The sequence below is a fragment of the Neophocaena asiaeorientalis genome, unplaced genomic scaffold (assembly GCF_003031525.2).
Source record: "Neophocaena asiaeorientalis asiaeorientalis breed wild unplaced genomic scaffold, Neophocaena_asiaeorientalis_V1.1 scaffold582, whole genome shotgun sequence".
NCBI classification, from domain to species: domain Eukaryota; kingdom Metazoa; phylum Chordata; class Mammalia; order Artiodactyla; family Phocoenidae; genus Neophocaena; species Neophocaena asiaeorientalis.
Genome location: NW_020172996.1, coordinates 1,074,298 through 1,093,553, shown reverse-complemented (window position 1 = coordinate 1,093,553; position 19,256 = coordinate 1,074,298). Strand labels below are relative to the sequence as shown.

The 19,256-nt window shown below is 45.7% G+C and overlaps 2 protein-coding genes across 2 annotated transcripts in view; both read left to right on the top strand.

Annotated features, from left to right (window-relative positions):
• The first annotated feature begins 303 nt into the window (after positions 1-303).
• Positions 304-3,594, top strand: AURKC (aurora kinase C). The gene is made up of 7 exons (XM_024742316.1): positions 304-534; positions 654-690; positions 932-1,123; positions 1,534-1,672; positions 2,091-2,239; positions 2,951-3,125; positions 3,292-3,594. Exons 1-7 carry the CDS (start codon positions 507-509, stop codon positions 3,460-3,462), a joined length of 891 nt encoding a protein of 296 aa, XP_024598084.1. The 5' UTR covers positions 304-506; the 3' UTR covers positions 3,463-3,594.
• A 1,556-nt stretch (positions 3,595-5,150) lies between these two features.
• LOC112397964 (zinc finger protein 805-like) overlaps positions 5,151-19,256 on the top strand; it is a 48,112-nt gene continuing 34,006 nt past the window's right edge. Inside the window, exons 1-3 of the mRNA XM_024742314.1 lie at positions 5,151-5,378; positions 7,780-7,906; positions 12,489-12,584. Coding sequence (XP_024598082.1) covers positions 5,346-5,378; positions 7,780-7,906; positions 12,489-12,584 — 256 coding nt within the window. The 5' untranslated portion in view covers positions 5,151-5,345. The remainder of the gene's footprint in view (positions 5,379-7,779; positions 7,907-12,488; positions 12,585-19,256) is intronic.

Below are 19,256 nucleotides of genomic sequence, written 5' to 3'. Positions count from 1 at the left end.
CCACACCCCTCCACCCTCTCTCCCCTTCCGGTTTCTGGCGCTCCCTCCTCTCGTGTCTTTCTGCCCTGGCTCCCGCTTTCCTGTCTCCGCGCCCTGCCCTCTCATTGGCCCAGCGCCTTAAGTCCCGCCCCCCAACCACGGGCGGGAGCTCTCATCCCTGTCTCTTCTATTGGGCACGCTGCCTAAGCCTCAGACATTTCAACCAGTGGGAGTCAACCAGGAACTATCCGCTCAGCCAATGGGGCCAGAGCACTTAGTATAAAGGGCCTGGCCCACGTTGTCTAGGATCTTATCTAATTCAGTAGTGGGTCTGTTCGCAGGTGAGCCTCAGGGGAGCCCGCAGGCGGTGCCCGCCCAGTGACTGCCCCGAGGCTGCGTGGGAGCAGGTCGGGACTGGAAGAGCCTCAGCCTGAGGGTTACCTCCTTCCTGGACACCCAGCTCCTCAGGGCTCAGGAAGGCGTCCTCCTCACCACCATCTTGTCTAGTGAGCCTCTCGAAAACTGTGATGAAGTCGGGCAGTGCGCAGCCCGCAGGTGAAAGGGATAAGTACCAGGACCAGAGAAAGAGGGTTTAGAAGAAAGGCCTGGTGTCAGTTGTTGGGGGTGGGTGTGCACAGAAGAAAGTATTGACGTCTCTTTTCTTTTTTCCGTAGCTGTAGCAGGTCAAACGATGCCCAGCATCCCAACCATGTGAGCGCTTTTGTTTTGTATCTGAAAAAGGAAGGGGAGTGGGACCAAGGGATGAAGAGCAAGCTCCACGTGTGAAGGTTGCCTCATGGGACTGACAGTTATTGACCAAACACCCTGACAGGGCCCTTGAGAAGGGAAAGGGGCCCAGGGAGGGTAAAGTGAAAGAGGAAGGCGAGCATGAAGTTTCCCTGACTCTCCACCCACCTCCGAAACGGAGGCTCTTTTCCTTCTCTCCTATCAGGCGGCGCCTTACAATTGATGATTTTGAAATCGGGCGTCCTCTCGGCAAGGGAAAATTTGGGAATGTGTACCTGGCTCGGCTCAAGGAAAGCCATTTCATTGTGGCCCTGAAAGTCCTCTTCAAGTCCCAGATAGAGAAGGAAGGACTGGAACACCAGCTGCGCAGAGAAATTGAAATCCAGGCACATCTACAGTAAGGACAGTCTCTGTATGAGATTCCTGTTACAGGTTCTTTTTTTCACTTGTTCCTGTTTCCTCTTCCATCTCCGACATCTGAACTCATCATTTCCCCCAATACTACCCCCAAATAGGCCCTTTGCTTTCACCTTGAAGATTTTTTTTTTTAACATCCTTATTGGAGTATAATTGCTTTACGAAGATTTTTTTTCTCTGCAGTTCATTCCAGTTACACCATGTAAAGCTCCCTGTGTCAGACATCAGAATCTTGATGCCTGTTTCATTTTCCCCTCACAAACTTCCAGATCATGCTGTTACTATTCTGGTCCCAGCACAGTTTGCCCCTTGTGTGACCAGTCACTTGTAATAGCATCATGAATTGGGCCTCAGGGAGGAGTCTTGACACTTCCTCCTTCTGTTGCACAGACACCCCAATATCCTACGCCTGTACAACTACTTCCATGACGCACGCCGGATGTACCTGATTCTAGAATATGCTCCAAGGGGTGAGCTCTACAAGGAGCTGCAAAAGAGCCACACATTAGACGAACAGCGTACAGCTACGGTGAGGTGGGAGGCTGAGGGCTTGGGTTCATGAGTTTCCTATGGGCTGATGGGGGTCACTGCTTGTGGCGGTCATGAGTATCCAGATTGCTTTTTTCTTTATTTCTGAATTTCAATCTATAAATTTTATATAATGACTCATATCCTACAACTTCACATTTGGATACCCTAATTACCCCCAGAATATTAATAAATTGTGTGTGTAAGTTTGGATTCTTTGGTTGTAAGCAACAGAATCTAAGTGTGCTACCTTATGGAAAGAAACATGAAAGGCTCTACGGCAGTTCACTGAATAAATGAGTGGAACTGACTTAGAAATAGGAAGCAAGAGATTTTTGGGGGCTCCAGATGGGAAATCACAGCAATAATCATCCCATGGCCAGCTCCATTTCCAAACTGCTTTTTCTTTGCTCACACAGGTAATGGAGGAGTTGGCAGATGCTCTGACCTACTGCCATGAAAAGAAGGTGATTCATAGGGATATTAAGCCGGAGAACCTGCTGCTGGGGTTCAGGGGTGAGGTGAAGATCGCAGACTTTGGCTGGTCTGTGCACACCCCCTCTCTAAGGTAGGTCAGGTGGTGGCACCCTGGGTGCCAGTTAAGAATGATCCAGTTTGATTTATTTCACACGTAAGATCTAGATACAAGCCTAGGTTTGTATTTAAATACTACCTTTTTCAAATGCCTATATTTAATGTGTATTTGTAGACTGAAAGAATGTGGTTCAACCGTTTAACAGAGATTAATCTCTGTTAACATACAACTTTACCAATAACTTTCCATGTAAATAAATTAAGAACCATTGCTCCATAATTCCAGAAATTTTACTGTATGAATAAACCATAATTAATTTACTTCGTCCCTCTTGGTGTACCATCAGTTTGTTCCAAATCTTCCTTGTGAAAATATCCTGGATTGTGAGCTAAATAATTGTATGAAGAATTCTAAAATATGGAGGGACTTCCCTGGTGATCCAGTGGTTAAGACTCTGTGCTTCCACTGCAGGGGGGCACGGGTTTGATCCCTGGTTGGGGAACTAAGATCCTTCATGACGTGCAGCACCTCCAAAAAAAAAAAAAGTTCTAAAATATGGAGTTGGTGGATCCCAGTACTTGCCTTCTTCAAACCTTGATCTGTATTGAAATTTGGTGTTTCCAAATTCCTGTGCCTGGGAGAGGGCTGCCAGGATTTCCTAGGGTCTCCTGTCTCATTGAAAGCTGGGGAAGGAGTTTCCCTTATACTGATCCTCTGCTTAGTGCTCCTTTCTCTGCCCTCTAGGAGAAGGACAATGTGTGGGACACTGGACTACTTGCCCCCAGAAATGATTGAGGGGAGAACATACAATGAGAAGGTGGATCTATGGTGCATTGGGGTGCTCTGCTATGAGCTGCTGGTGGGAAATCCGCCCTTTGAGAGCCCCTCCCATAATGAGACCTACAGACGCATCCTCCAGGTGGGAAGGCCACACTCTGGGCATTCATGTGGGAGCTAGTCAGTGGGGGCTGGTGGGCCTGCGTAGCCCAGGGCACACACAAAGATTGTCTGCTAAGATCCCGAACAGTGCCTTGAATGGACGAAGGAAATTAACCATATTTCCCTTTCTTCTGTGGCCTCATCAGGTAGATGTAAGGTTTCCCCCATCAATGCCTTTGGGGGCTCAGGACTTGATCTCCAAGCTTCTCAGATACCAGCCCTCGGAGCGGTTGCCCTTGGTCCAGATCTTGGAGCACCCGTGGGTCCGGGCCCACTCTCGGAGGGTGCTGCCCCCATCTGCTCAAATGGTTTCCTGAGCCCTGTATACGCCTAATCCTTTGTGATTGCTCATGGAACACCCCTGGCTCTGGTATCTACTCTGTCTTTTGTTTCTTCTCTTTTAAGATGCATCTTGCTAATTAATAAAAGCTGAATCATTTTGTACCAGGTCTTTATAGTTGCATGAGTTGGTGTGTGATTGAGTAGAATCTTTATTTTATTTATTTATTTATTTTTGGTCGCACCACACAGCATGCGGGATCTTAGTTCCCCGACCAGGGATTGAACCCACGCCCCCTGCAGTGGCAGCACAGAGTCTTACCCGGGAAGTCCCTAGAATCTTTATTTCTGTAGAAACTGTTTCCCATGAGAGCAGCCCAAAATGATGCCCTTCCTGGGCCGCAGGTTTTGTGACTTAACGACTCTTCTTGAAAACAAATTACTACTTTATGCAAATAACCACCCTAGTGGTGCATACATAACCTACCACCTATCCCAGTGGCTCCTAGACTCAACTCAACTTTCCCCATATTTTCAGGAGTATGTCATTTGTAAAACAGGACACTAATCAATCCAGAGGTCCATTCTCTTTATACTGACATCCAACATGGTGCCATCTTCAAGATAAAATGTTTCACTGCACATCAATGCCATCCAATTCTCAAATGAATTCACTAGCACTTACGCGGTGTTGTCATATTATTGCGTCAGGATAAATCATCCCTGATAATAAATGTATCTTCAACCTCTTCTGAAATCATGTGCTCTGCTTGCAGCAATTTTGGGAGTTTTCTTCCAACATTCCCCTATATCCTCCTGTTGCAGTTTTTTGTGGCAGCTGCTCCCTTCATTTACAATAAGCTTGACTGCACCAGAGTAAACATCCAGACTACTCAGCGAGGAGCTCAAACATGTTTTCTGATCATTTTGGGCATTTTTTCACCACTGTGTCTCCTGACTAAAAACACTCCATTTCGAGTTTACCCTGTTAATGTTACTTCCACCACCATATCCTATACATTCTCCTCAATGTGAAATGTCCAGCAGATGCAGGACCACATTCCTATATGACCAGAACCACTAAGTAAATACAAGCTATTCAGCCACTCCACTCTAAGATGAACAGCCCTACCATTGCAGATCCATCATTTAAAAGCTCCAAGGGAATTCCCTGGCGGGCCAGTGGTTGAAACTCCGCGCTTTCACTGTGTGCAACCAAAAAAAAAAAAAAATGCTCCAAGACATTGGCTCATAGTTTTTTCACCTGCAGCTTCAGTGCTCCTTGGTTCCCCAAAGTTGTGTCCCCTGTGAAGAGGCGGGTCTGTTTCAGGGCTCTGGGTCTCGTAAGTCTTTTTTCTTTTTGCCGTGCCTTGCAACTTGTGGGATCTTAATTCCCCCACCAGGGATCGAACCCAGGTCCCGAGCAGTGGAAGCGCGGAGTCCTAATCACTGGACTGCCAGGGAAGTACCCCTGGGCCTCCTAGGTCGTTTACATGGAGGAATAACGGCTCTGGAACGCGCTCCGAGGCCGGTTGTTTGTTAAGAAAAAACTACATTACCCAGAAGGCGGTGCACCGCGCGTCTATAGCAGGCGCTGGACCAATGACGGCCCAGGGTGGGGGCATTTCCTGCGCAGGGGCGGGACTTCCGACCCCTTTGGCTGTAGATGTCATTAGCGCGCGACTGTTCCGTCCACGCCAGCTGTGGGCAGGCGATAGCAGTTCTGTGGCCGCTTCTAGTGCGGCTCTTCGCAAATGAGCAGAAAGGAGGCTAGGGCTCCCCTCTGCGCGTTTGAGCGAGCGGTGAGCCTCCGCTCGATCGGCCACCCAGCCCAGGGCAGGGAACGGGTGGTGGTCGGCTGAGCCCGCGGTACCCGCCTCTGTCGCCGCCTCTACGGGCCCCGCTCTCTCCTCAGGGTCCCATGATGGCGTCGGCGTGGATGGACCCGACGCGGGTGAGTGGACCATGTTTCTGGCCTTGCTGCTTCTCTTCTGGTTCGGAGAGGGCTCCTGAGCAGGGTGGAAGTCAAGAGAGGCGCTAGATTTCTCTTTGCAGTTGTGTTTGTGTACGACCAGTGGAGCTGGCTCGTCACTGACTTTATTTCCAGTCTTAGAACATGCGAGACTGAATATGCAAATGGAAAATAGACCGCGTGTAAAAATAGAACTTTGACAAACAACCTGCCCCGTAATCCAGTCCCTTATCTACAATCAACAACCCAGGAGTCTAGCCCGGCCTAAGTCAGACTTGCCAGAAGCCAGATTCCTATCTCTAGAGACAGTCCAGGAAGAGAAACAGTGACTTATGTAACATCGGCCCCAAATGGCCAGGACTTGATTAATAATTGACCCTTTCCCTAATCCTTGTCCCCACTTCCAACTTAAAACCAACCAGAGAAAGCCATCCATATGTGCGCCCTTAAACAATCATAGAGGATGCTGTAGGATTACCTGCCGGAGAGTTTTAATTAATTAAACGCATATCATCTGGTAGTCAATGTTGAAGCCCTAGTTAATTTTTCTATCCTTACCTACCTGCCCAAAATGTGCGCAGTAATATGAGTTTATCCAGTACCAGAAATGAGTAATATTGCAGGGTTCCTAGGTATGAACCAATTTATTAGGAATTTCTAGGTCTTTAATTGAAATATTAACTCAAGAAAGCTGTTAGGATGAAGCTAGAATGCAGAGATATGTGAGCACTGAAAGTGCAGGTGAAAAACCATGAGGCGATGTCTTGGAGCATTTAAATGATAGATCTGCATTGGTGGGGCTGTTCATCTGAGAGTGGAGTGGCTGGATTTTTTATATTTACTTAGTGGTTCTGGTCACATAGGGATGTGGTCCTGCATCTGCTGGACATTTCACATTGAGGAGAATGTATAGAAAGAATATGGTGGTGGAAGTAACATTAACAAGGAAAACTCTGTATGGAGTGTGTTTAATCAGGAGATACTGGTGAAAACGATGGCTAGGGACTTAGTTGCTTTTAGACAACATAAAGCACTCAGCATGGGGGCCAGCAGGTAGTAGGACCAGTGAAGCTCAGGTACTGCTGTTGTTAACGTTATTGATATTATCATCACTTACTCAGTCCTCTGACATCCTAGAGTCCTTTCTGTCTGCATCTCACAGTTCCAATGTCATTTCCATTGACTTGTGTCATTTTCCAATGGCTCCTGCATAGTAGGCTCCTCTCTCTTACACTATAGGCATAACTCGCTGTATTGTACTTCATAGATACTGTGTTTTTACGGATTGAAGTTTTGTGGCAACCCTGCGTCCAGCAAGCGTTTCAGCATTCACTTACCTCGTGTCTCTGTGTCACATTTTGGTAGTTCTCACAATAGTTCAGACCCTCCACCCACAAAAAGATTACAGCTCACTAAAGGCTCAAGATGATGGGTAGCATTTTTTAGCAATAAAGTACTTAAAAAAATTTTTTTTCCTTCTTTTCAGTTTATTCCTTTTTTTAAATTTTATTTTTATTGGAGTATAGTTGCTTTACAGTATTGTGTTAGTTTATACTGTACAGCAAAGTGATTCAGCTATACGTATACATATATCCCCTCTTTTGGATTTCCTTCTCATTTAGGTCACCACAGAGCATTGAGTAGAGTTCCCTGTGCTATACAGTAGGTGGCAATAAAGTACTTTTTTTTTTTTTTTTTTAATTTTTTGGCTCCATTGGGTCTTCATTGGTGTGCACGGGCTTTCTCTAGTTGTGGCAAGCGGGGGCTACTCTTTGTTGCAGTGCGCGGACTCCTCACTGCGGTGGCTTCTCTTGTTGTGGAGCATGGGCTCTAGGCGTGCGGGCTTCAGTAATTGTGGCTCTCAGGCTCTAGAGTGCAGACTCAGTAGTTGTGGCACATGGGCTTAGTTGCTCCGCGGCATGTGGAATCTTCCCAGACCAGGGATCAAACCTGTGTCCCCTGCTTTGGCAGGTGGATTCTTAACCACTGCGCCACCGGGGAAGTCCCTAAAGTAATTTTTTTTTTTTAAAGTAATTTTTAATTAAGGTGTCTACATTATTTTTTTTAGACATAATGCTATCATACACTTAATAGACTGCAGTATAGTGTAAATATAACTTTTATATGCTCCTGGAAACCAAAAAAAAATCATGTGACTGGCTTTATTGGAGTGGTCTGGAACCAAACCCCCAATATCTCCAAAGTATAGCTGTATCGTATTATGTCCAAAGCATTGTCCACCTCCCCTTCAGCCCAGTGCAGAGGAAGTACCCAGTGATTAGGGCCTTGATCTTGCTGCACCTTTACCAGCGATGCAGAGACTGGCTCTGATCCCATCCAACCATCCCAAGGCTAATGCTACTATCTCTGTTTGACATTCCAGGTGTCTGTGACGTTCGATGATGTGGCCGTGACTTTTACCCAGGAGGAGTGGGGGCAGCTGGACCTGGATCAGAGGACCCTGTACCAGGAGGTGATGCTGGAAAACTGTGGGCTTCTGGTGTCTCTGGGTAAGGCCTTGCCACTTTGCCATGCAGAGGACCTGCCACCTCCTTTATCCCAAACTCTGGCTCCGTCTTGGCTGGTCACGATGGCCTCAGGAGCCCTTCCTCCCTCTTCCTCACAACTTCAGTCATTTTTGAGATTCATCTCTTCCTGCCTGCTATCCCTGTGTCTCTTTGAATAAAGTTCCTTTTTGGCTCCTAGAAAATGATGGAAGGAAACAGGGGTGTTCTGCAGAACCCAAAGGCAGAATTTCTTGTTGGGCCATATGATGGACTGATGTAGGAACTGGGAACCACCAGGATTATGCCCTGACTTCTGGATCTCCTGTCCTGGTTTTCCCTCTGGCTTTGTTCACGTCTCTGTCTTTTCAAAATGGCTTTTGTGCCTCAGCAAGTTTGTGACAGGAGTGGCCACCCCAGTCCCTGCTCTCTGGGGCCCCAAGATACCTTGTTTCTACTTCTTTGCATACTTATATTGTTTCTCTTTTTTTCTTTCTCTGCTGCTGGGCTCCAGGGATGGAGGCAGTGCAGGAGTGGCCACCTGAGCCCATACTTCCCTGAGCCTCCACCCCAGTGCCCAGCACAGACTGGCCTCTGTCTGAGGTTCTTGTTTCACATTCCAGACAGGGAGCTGACTGGGTGGGACTGGTTGGCTCACGTATCCCCTGCAACCCAGTCCACAGGGCTGTGAGTGATGGGATGGTCTCCAGGAAGAGGGTGAGGCAGGTGGGGCCTCGGGAGGTGTTTGCCTTCAGTGCCAACAGGTATTGTTCTAAACCACAGGATCTCGGTTATGGGGCTTTTCTGTTCTCCTGTGCCTTCATGATTGTCTCTTGTTCCCTGAGTCCTGGCCAAGATCCTCTGCTAGTCCAAGAGCGAGAAGCTGAGAGAGTAGTGCTTCTCAGTACTTGGCAGTTTTATCCCCAGGAGACATTTGGAAGTCTGCAGCCACATTTGACTGTCACACCTGGGGTGTGGGTGGTCCCGGCATCTAGCAGGTTAGAGTCCAGAGATGCTGCTTAGTACCTGAGGATGGACAAGACAGCCCCATTCAACAAAGGATAATCCAGCCCACAAGGGCAAGAGAGCCAAGGTGGAGAAACAGCAGCCTGAGGATAATCACTTTAGACCTCTCAGTTTGAGGGAAAGGAGAGCTGTAAATCCAGGGCATAGGGTAAGACATGCCTGTTTTTAGAGAATTGGGATTGTATTCTGTGTTAATGAGAAGAGGTTACACAAAATTAGGAAACGTTTGACATATTTAGATATTTTATAACAAAATTTAAAAAATAAGAATGTCCACTATCTGGCCCTGCTCACCCTTCACTCTCCTCCCCATGCTTTCCCCGAGCTCAGTCTGCTCTGATCACGCTGGTGTCTTGCTATTTCCTGTGCACATACTTAACGTACTTGCCTCGGGCCTCTGCAGTTGCTGTTCTCTATGCCTGGTGGGTGTGGGTGTGCTTGGGCTTTTCACATGGCTACCCCTTCTCAGCACAGTCACCACCTCCTCACCAGCTGTTTCCTGATCACGAAATCTCTTGGAGGCCCCTTCCCTGTCACAGTCGCTTTTTCCCGTCACCCTATTTATATCCTTGTAAGCCAGTGGTCCTCATCCAAGGATGATGTCCCCCAGAGGACACATGACAATGTCTGGAGACATTTGGGTTGTCCCAACTGGGATGTAGATGCTACAGGCATCTATTGAGTGGAGACCTGGAGCGCTTCTACACATCCTTATGCTGCACAGGACATACGTACTCCCTCCCCTTCTCCTCAACAAAGAATTGCCTGGATCTAAATGTCAGTTGAACAGAGGCTGAGAAACCCTGTTTCTGAAGGCTCACGGACACTTCACCAGGGACACTGAGAGACACCCCGAGGAAGCCATTCCTTTATTCTGTGTCCTTCCTGATTATGTAGTGAAAATCCGGGTTCAGTACTGAACACCTCCCCCCACCCCCACTATTGCTAATTTCCCATTTTCAACAGAGGGATCCCCGTCCCTGAGCAGCAGCATAAGCTCGCTGGCACTTAACCTCACCCTTTGGAGTTTTTTGTTGTTGTTGTTGTTGTTTTGTTTTGTTTTGTTTTGTTTTTTTTGGTACGCGGGCCTCTCACTGTAGTGGCCTCTCCCGTTGCGGAGCACAGGCTCCGGACGCGCAGGCTCAGCGGCCATGGCTCACGGGCCCAGCCGCTCCGCGGCATGTGGGATCCTCCCAGACCGGGGCACGAACCCGTGTCCCCTGCGTCGGCAGGCGGACTCTCAACCACTGCGCCACCAGGGAAGCCCCATCCTTTGGATTTTATTGCTGCCTTTTCAGGTTGACCTGCCATCGACTCAAGTGACTCTGGGTTTCTGTTTCCCATTTATCAGAGCTAAACAGGATTCCCTTTTTGTTGTTGTTGTTTTTGCGGTACGCGGGCCTCTCATTGTTGTGGCCTCTCCTGCTGCGGAGCACAGGCTCTGGACGCGCAGGCTCAGCGGCCATGGCTCACGGGCCCAGCTGCTCCGCGGCATGTGGGATCTTCCTGGGCCAGGGCACGAACCCGTGACCCCTGCATCGGCAGGCGGACTCTCAACCACTGCGCCACCAGGGAAGCCCAGGATTCCCTTTTGTTTTGTTTTGTTTTTACAATGAGGATTCCCTTTTTGAACGAATGTAAGAAAAATAAAAAGTGGGTCACTTTTAAGAAAAATATTAATGTTAATGCTAGTCACAGCTCACTCTGGTCATTGGAGGACTGACTGCATATCAGCCCTGTTCCAGGCACCCATTTGATTCTCATGCTCTCCTGGTCCTTAGCAAAGTCAGGAAAACTCAGCTACTGCACTGAGTCTCATACAGCTGAACTTACCCAGTAAAGAACATACACTTTTATTGATGAAGCTGTCCTCTGTGGGTTTATTTTAAGCAACAATCCTTTTATGAAATACTGATGAAAGTAGATGTTATTTGATGTTTCTATAAATGTCCGATGTGACCATACACCACTGTGTAAGATTCTCAATTTTATTATTTTCTAGTAGTTCATGAAACGCTGAAATCTAGGGTCACTGAGTCTGCCCCACCACCCCGGCCCCTGTTCCCAGCGGGTGAATCTTCGTGCTCACATCCCTGCCTCACGGCTGCCCTGCACTCGGTCTCAGGATGCCGGCCCCACTCAGGGGTGTTGCTGTTTCCTCCTTAGTGTGGTGCTGGGGAGCCCAGGCTCCAGAGCCAGACTCTTATGTTCAGTCCCCACTCTGCTCCTTAAAACCTTGTGGTCCTGGGCAAGTTACTGAAGCTGTCGGTGCCTTGGGGTGCTCGTTGGTAAAATGGGGTAAGATGGTATCTACTTGCCAGGGCCGTAGCAAGGGTACATGGCTAACTTACGGGCAGGGGTCAGAACAGTGCCTCGTGTGACCAGGTTACATGCAGGTTAGCCGTTGAGAAGCTCGCTGCCATCACTGCCGTTGTTACTCCTCAGGAGTCTCATCATCCCCGTGCCTAGATCCAGCACCTTCTGGAACAGTGTGTGTAGCCTTGTGGTAAAACAGCACACGGAGCAGAGATGGCTAGACCTGGGCTCCATAGTGGCTCAGCCATTCACCAATTCTGGCCTCTTTGGCAAATCACATTATCTGCCTGAGCATTGGTTTCTGTATGGTTTTTATCTATAAAATAGGGCTACTCACAGACATAGAATACAAACTTATGGTAAGCAAAGTTGGGGGGTGGGGTGTGAGGGATAAATTAGGAGTTTGGGATCAACAGATACACACTACCATATATAAAACAGATAAACAACAAGGTTCTACCGTATAGCACAAGGAACTATATATATTCAATATGTTATAATAACCTATAATGGAAAAGAATCTGAAAAAGAATATATATGTGTGTGTGTGTGTGTGTGTGTAAATACACTGAATCACTTTGCTGTACACCTGAAACTAATCTGACATTGTAAATGAACTATAATTTTTTTAAAAATGGTACTGATCACAATATGTACTTGCTGGGAATGCTGTGAGGAAACCCTAGGATAGAATCCTCTGTGGCCTATAGGAAGAACAATACAAAACTTTGCTTGGGTTCTAAAAAAAGAACTGGATCAATGAAGACACATAACTTGTTTTGAATGAAAAGAGTCAATTTTCTTTTTTTTTTGGCTGCACGATGCAGCTTGCGGGATCTTAGTTCCACAGCAGGAATTGAACCCATTGCCCCCTGCAGTGGAAGCACAGAGTCCTAATCACTGGACCGCCAGGGAATTCCCAAGAGTCAATATTTTAAATACGTTAGTTGTTTAAATTACTCCATAAATTTATTTCAATTTTGAAATGATGTAATGCATTTAAGTTGCTTGAACACAGTCCTTTTACTACGATTATACACTATATGTTAGTTTTTGACTTAGGAATAAAAACTCCATGGCAGTGTGGCATGTCTTTGGTTTCCAGTTCACAGTGCAGCATTTTGTATATGCATGGGAGCAGCTTCATTCTGAGGTCTTGTCCACATCCTGAGGTCCCACACTAGATCGAGAGGTTTTCTTTGTTTTCACAGAAATCCTAGTGTCTTCTTCCTTTCTTCATGAACAGGGTGTCCTGTTCCCAGATCTGAGCTGATCTACCAACTGGAGCAGGGGCAGGAGTTGTGGACAGTGAAGAAAGACCTCTCCCGAAGCACCTGTCCAGGTAGGAGCCAAGGTTTGGGCAGCTGGGAGACCCTGCAGGGGAAGGTCGCTGGCCCTGGTTCCTTGGGGAAGCGTCTTGTTCGGGCCTCTGTGGTGGTCTGGAGGCCACGGAGCCCTTTGACCCCAGGTCCCTCTGTCCTCCTGGAGGATAGGGGTGCATGAGCTGAGATGTGTCTTGGGCTCCAGCTGCCTGGGCTTCAAGCCTAGGTGCTGACCGATCACCAGCTCTGTGGCCCTAGTGAACTTCGGGATCTCGTCGTGTCTTTGTATATATAAGTTTGACTACGTTAAATCTTAGCTGCCATGTCAGACAGACTTCAGCATCTTGGTGCTCAGCATGTGGAAGCACTTGTTCTTTTTTTGTATTTCTTTCTTTTGCCATGCCTCGCAGCGTGCAGGATCTTAGTTCCCAGACCAGGGGTCGAACCCGTGACCCCTGCAGTGGAAGCTCAGAGTCTTAACCACTGGACCACCAGGGATGTCCCTGGAAGCACTTTTTCTGAGGCACACCCGGTCCGTGTGACTGTGCATCACACAGCTGTTCAGGAACCCGGGTCCACTCTGCCGTCAGCATGTGGCTTGAAGGTTGTCCTGACCTCCTGCAGCAGGCAGAGGAGAGTGAGAGGGCAAGGAAGACTCGCACAAACACCAGCCCCCCGCTTCCACTGACAGGCACTAGGCGCTTGGCCACACTCGGGGGACGGGGCTGGGAGATGGGGCTGAGCCATGTGTCCAGGTGGAGGAGCAGATGGTTTGGCAAGTGTGGTCTGCTGCGCTCAGTCTGTTCCTGATAGTTGCTCCGTCTCCGGGTTGTTGGGGACGTGGTCACATAACGCGTTAAAGCATAAAACCGCTTAGCACAGCGTCTGCGCCGCAGTCAGTGGCTCGTGGGAAGTAAGCCGTTGGTGTCATTCATGTCCCTGTATCGTAATGAGTAATGCATCTCACGTTTCCCTCTGACCTCTGAGGAAAAGGGCCTTCCTTCCTCTCCCAGCTCCTCTCCAGCTCTCGTCTGCCTCCCCTTTCCCACCCTGTCCGTCCAGACACTCAAGAAGCCTTCCCTTGTTGCATGTCTCCCTACTCCTCCTGTTTGGTAAAACCTGACGGTGACACTTGTCCTGCTGTGCCCCACATCTGGGCTGCTGAGGGTACTGGGGCCGCCGTGTGTGGTGATGGGGCCCCAGCAGAGTCGTGCTCTTTCCCTCCTAGTCCCTCGGGTGGCCCCACCAGCCTGCGAGTGTCTGTGTGCAGCCCGTCGACAGCCCCTCAGGGGCAGTTCCTGTGTGCAGCCCGTCGACAGCCCCTCAGAGAGGCAGTTCCGAGCCTCTGCCCTCTGCTCTCTGCCCTTCTCCACCTGAATATCTCAGAGGCACCCAGTCAGCATGCCTGGCAAGGAACCCGTCACGATGCTCATTCCTTCCTCTCCCAAGTTAGAGCGCACAGTCCTGCCGTCTAGGCAGGTTGGAGACTGGATACAGCCCCAGAGACTGTATCCTCACCCCTCCACCTCTATCGGCCCCTATATCCGGCTACCTCCCACATCCCGTCCATTTTACATCATGTACATCTCCTGAATCTGTCACTTCTACCACCTCCCATCAGATCTGTCCCCACATTCTGAGTCCAAGCTCTCATCATCTTTTCCTTGCGGGATGCTAGTAGTTCCCCTAACTGGTCTCTACATCTGCTTTATGCCTCTGGTCAGCTCTCTGTCCTGCATGAGCTACCCCAGGTGTAGCCACAGATGCCTGAGCATGTGACCACTAATGTGTCAGCAAGTTTTCATGTTGAAAGTAAAGTCTGCCTCATATTGCTTGATCTTCAGCCCTTCCACACTCATTTGGACTCCCTTATCTGTAGCTTCTCTTTTCACCTAGTTGAAGAGGTGTTGCCCCTGTGCATGGCCAGTTCCGACATCAGAATCTGGAAAATAGCTTTTCATGAAAGTGCCTTCATCACTTATATTCTGCTTGTTTTATAACTTTATCCTTTTCTCTGCTCAAAGTAAAAATATGCTGAAGTTCCTTACAGTGAAGAAAATAAATTAAAAATATTCCTGTCTCACACTGTATTCATCCATTGTCTGTAGCATTTAATTGTTCACGTGTTTTCACTCTCACAGTGCTGCCAAGAACATTTGTATATATTGGTCATCTTGCTCATGTTTAGGCTGTCTTTTAATGTTTCTTAGAGTGAAATTGTTGGATTATAGGCTGTGCAAATTCTCAAGTTTACAAGATAATTCCTGTTGTGTTCTAAAGGGGCTAAACCAATTACACTTCCACCAGGAAAGAATGGAGGTTTCTTCAACCCATACCTTGACCAATACCTGCTATTATAAGGCTCCTCAATTTTTGACAATCAAGTGAATACAGAATTGTATCCCACATGGTTTTGATTTGCTTTTCCTTCATTCATAAGGAACTTTAGCACCTTATCATATGATTGTGAGTCAATCTATGAATTAAGTTTTCGTCTTTGAAATGTCATTTTGTGATAAACGTCTCTTTTATTCTATTGTTTGCATTTTCTTGTGTTTTAACAAATTTATTTATTTATTTATTTTTGGCTGCGTTGGGTCTTTGTTGCTGCGTGCAGGCTTTCTCTAGTTGCGGCGAGCGGGGGCTACTCTTTGTTGTGGTGTGTGGCCTTCTGATTGCGGTGGCTTCTCTTGTTGTGGAGCACAAGTTCTAGGTGTGCGGGCTTCAGTAGTTGAGGCACGCAGGCTCAGTAGTTATGGCTTTTGGCCTCTAGAGTACAGGCTCAGTAGTTGTGGCGCACAGGCTTAGTGGCTACGTGGCATGTGGAATCTTCCCAGACCAGGGCTCAAACCCATGTCCCCTGCGTTGGCAGGCAGACTGTGCTACCAGGGAAGCCCTGCATTTTCTTTCTGATTTGTAGGGATTCTTTGTGCATTACTCATGTTATCTTTTTTTGTGGGTATGGTAAAACGCAGATAGTGTAAAATTTATCATCTTAGCCATTTTTAAGTATACATTGAGTGGTATTAAATAGAGTCATAATGTCGTGCAGCTATCACCACCAGCCTTCTCCATAACTCTTCATCATTTGAAACTCTGTGCCCATTATACAGTAATCCCCCTATGTCCCTACCATTCCCTGCCCCTGGCAACCACAATCTTTCTGTGTCCGTGATTTTTGACTATTCTATGTACCTCATGTAAATGGAGTCACACACTATTTTGTGTGTGTGACTGGCTTATTTCACTCAACATAACGTCCTCAAGGTTTATCCATGTTGTAGTATGTGTTAAAATGTCATTCCCTTTTAAGGCTCAGTAATATTCTTGTGTGTGTGTGTGTGTGTGTGTGTGTGTCTCAGTCTCACATTTTACTTATCCATTCATCCCTTGGTGGAAACTTGGGTTGCTTCTATGTTTTAGCTATTGTGAATGATGCTGCTGTGAACATGGGTGTACAAATGTCTTTGAGACCCTGATTTCAATTCTTTTGAATTGAAAGAATTCATATAACAAGAAATGGAATTACTGAATCATGTAGTATCAATATTTCCATTTTTAATTTTTTGAGGAACTGCCATACTGTTTTCCACAGTCTGTGCCAATTTGCATTCCTACCAACAGTGCACAAGAGTTTCAGTTTCTCCACATCTTCAACATTTGTTATTCTGTTTTTTCTGATAATAGCTGTCCTAATGGTTGTGAGCTGGTATCTCATTATAGTTTTGATTTTCATTTCCCTAATGATTAGTGATGTTGAACATCTTTTCTTGTGCTTGTTAGCCATTTGTATATCTTTGAAGAAATGTCTATTCAAGTCCTTTGCCCATTTTTGTATCAGGCTGTTTTTTTGTTTATTTGTTTTGTTAAGTTTGAGTTCTCTGTATATTCTGGTTATTAATCCCTTTTCAGATACATGATTTGCAAATATTTTGTCACATTCTTTGGATTATCTTTTTACTCTGTTGGTAGTGTCTTGATCACAAATTTTCCTAATTTTCATGAACTACAATTTTTCTGTTTTTTCTTGTGTTGCCTGTGCCTTTGGTGTCATATCTGAGAAATTTTTGCCAACTCCAGTGCCATGCCACATTTGCCCTATGTTTTCTTCTCTTCATTTTTTTTAAATAAATTTATTTATTTTATTTTTGGCTGTGTTGGGTCTTTGTTGCTGTTCATGGGCTTTTCTCTAGTTGCGGTGAGCGGGGGCTACTCCTCGTTGCGGAGCACAGGCTCTAGGCATGCCGGCTCAGTAGTTGTGTCTCATGGGCTCTAGAGCGCAGGCTCAGCAGTTGTGGCACATGGGCCCAGCCGCTCCGCGGCATGTTGGATCCTCCCGGACCAGGGCTCGAACCCGTGTCCCCTGCACTGGCAGGCGGACTCCCAACCACTGTGCCACCAGGGAAGTCCCTTCTCTCCATTTTGAGTTAATTTTTGTATATGATGTTAGGTAAGGGTCCAATTTCATTCTTTTGCATGTAGGTATTCAGTTTTCCTGGCACCATTTGTTGTAAACACTGTCTTTTCCCCCGTTTAATGGTTTTGGCACCCTTGTCAAAAATCATTTCATGATATATGTGAGGGTTTATTTCTGGGCTGTCGATTCTATTCCCTTGGTCTATTTGTCTGATTTTATGCCAGTCGCACACTGTATTTGATCATTGTAGTTTTGTAGTAAGTTTTGAAATCGGGAATTTTCTGTTCTTCAACTTCTTCTTTTTCAAGAGTGTTTTCGCTATTCAGGGTCTCTTCAGATGCACTATAGATTTTAGGGGGGATTTTTTTTTATTTCTGCAAAAAATTTTGCTGGAGGACTTCCCTGGCAGTCCAGTGGTTAAGTCTCTGGGCTTCCAATGCAGGGGGCGCAGGTTTGATCCCCGGTCATCGGGGAACTAAGATCCCCCATGCAATGCGGCGCAGCCAAAAGATTTAAAAAAAAATGTTGCTGGGATTTTGATAGGGATTGCATTGAATCTGTAGATCACTTTGGGTAGTATTGATATCTTAACAATATTAGGTTTCCAAATTGGGAACATGCTATGTGTTTCTGTTTATTTACATCGTCTTTAACTCTTTTAGCAATGTTTTGTAGTTTTCATTGTGCAAGTGTTTCATTTCGTTGATGAAGTATTCTTTCTCATGCTATTGTAAATAGAACTGTTTTGTAATTTCATTTTCAGATTGTTCATTATTCATGTATATAAATGCAACTGATTTTTGTGTGTTGACTTTGTATCCTGCTACTTTGCTGAACTCATTTATTCAGCAGTTATTTTGTGACGTTTTTGTGGTTTTTACATGTAATAAACTACCATCTGCAAGCAAAGATAATTTTACCTCTTCCTTTCCAGTTTGGATGCTTTTGATTTCTCTTTCTTGCCAATTGCTCTGTCTAGAACTTCCAGTATTATGTTTAATAGAAGTGGTGAAAATGGATGTCCTTAACTTGTTTCAGATCTTAGAGGAAAAGCTTTCAGACTTTCATCATTGATTTTTTTTTTTTTATCATGAATTTTGTCAAAGACTTTTACTGCATCATTTGAGATTATCATATGGACTTTCTCCTTCATTCTGTTAATGTGATGTGTTAACGCTGATCAATTTTCATATGTTGAACTGTCCTTACGTTACAGGAATAAACTGCATTTGGTCATGGTGTATATTCCTTTCGATATGTTGCTGAATTCATTTTGCTAATACTTTGTTCAAGATTTTTGCATCAGTGTTCATAAAGGATATTTCTCTGTAGTTTCCTTGTAGCGTACTTGGCTTTGCTATTAGGGTAATGCTTGTCTCAGAATGAGTTTTAAAGTGTTTTGTCCACTTTAGTTTTCTGGAAGAGTTTGAGGATTGGTCTTAGTTCTTCTTAAAAAATGTTTGGTTAGAACTCACCAGTGAAGCCATCAAGTCCAAGATTTTTCTTTGTTGGGAGAATTTGATTATTAATTCAATCCCTTTTTAGTTATAGGTCTATTCAGATTTTCTATTTCTCCATGATTTAGTCTTCACAGGTTTTGTGTTTCTAGGAATATGTTCATTTCATCTAGGTTTTCCAATTTATTGGTGTATAGTTCTTCACAGTATTCTCTTATACTCTGTTTTGATTTCTATAGAATCAAAAGTAATAGCCCCACTTTCATCTCGGATTTTAGTATTTTGAATTTTTTTTTTCTTGGTGCATCTAGCTAAAGGTTTGTCAATTTTGTTGATCTTTTCAAATAACTAACTTTTTGTTTCACTGATTTTTCTCTATTTTTTTATTCTCTGCACTATTTACCTTTAAAAAATATTTGTTTGTTTATTTAACTGGCCACAGAATGCAGGATCTTAGTTCCCTGACCAGGGATCAAACCCGTGCCCCCTGCATTGAGGGCGCAGAGTCTTAACCACTGGACTGCCAGGGAAGTCCCCTGTATTATTTATCTTTAATCTTTCATATTCCCTACTGCTACGTATGGGTTTAGTTTGCTTTTCTTTTCCTACTTAATTATGTTGTTAGGTTGTTGATTTGAGGTCTTTTTTTTTTACTGGAAGCATCTATAGCTACAACTTTCCCTCTTAACACTGCTTTCTCTGCATCCTGTAAGTTTTGGTATGTTAAGTTTTTGTTTTCATTAGACACAAATCATACTTTGTATGATACCTTTTTTTTTTTTTTTTTTTTTTTAGTTCTGGGGAATTCCCATTTTTGG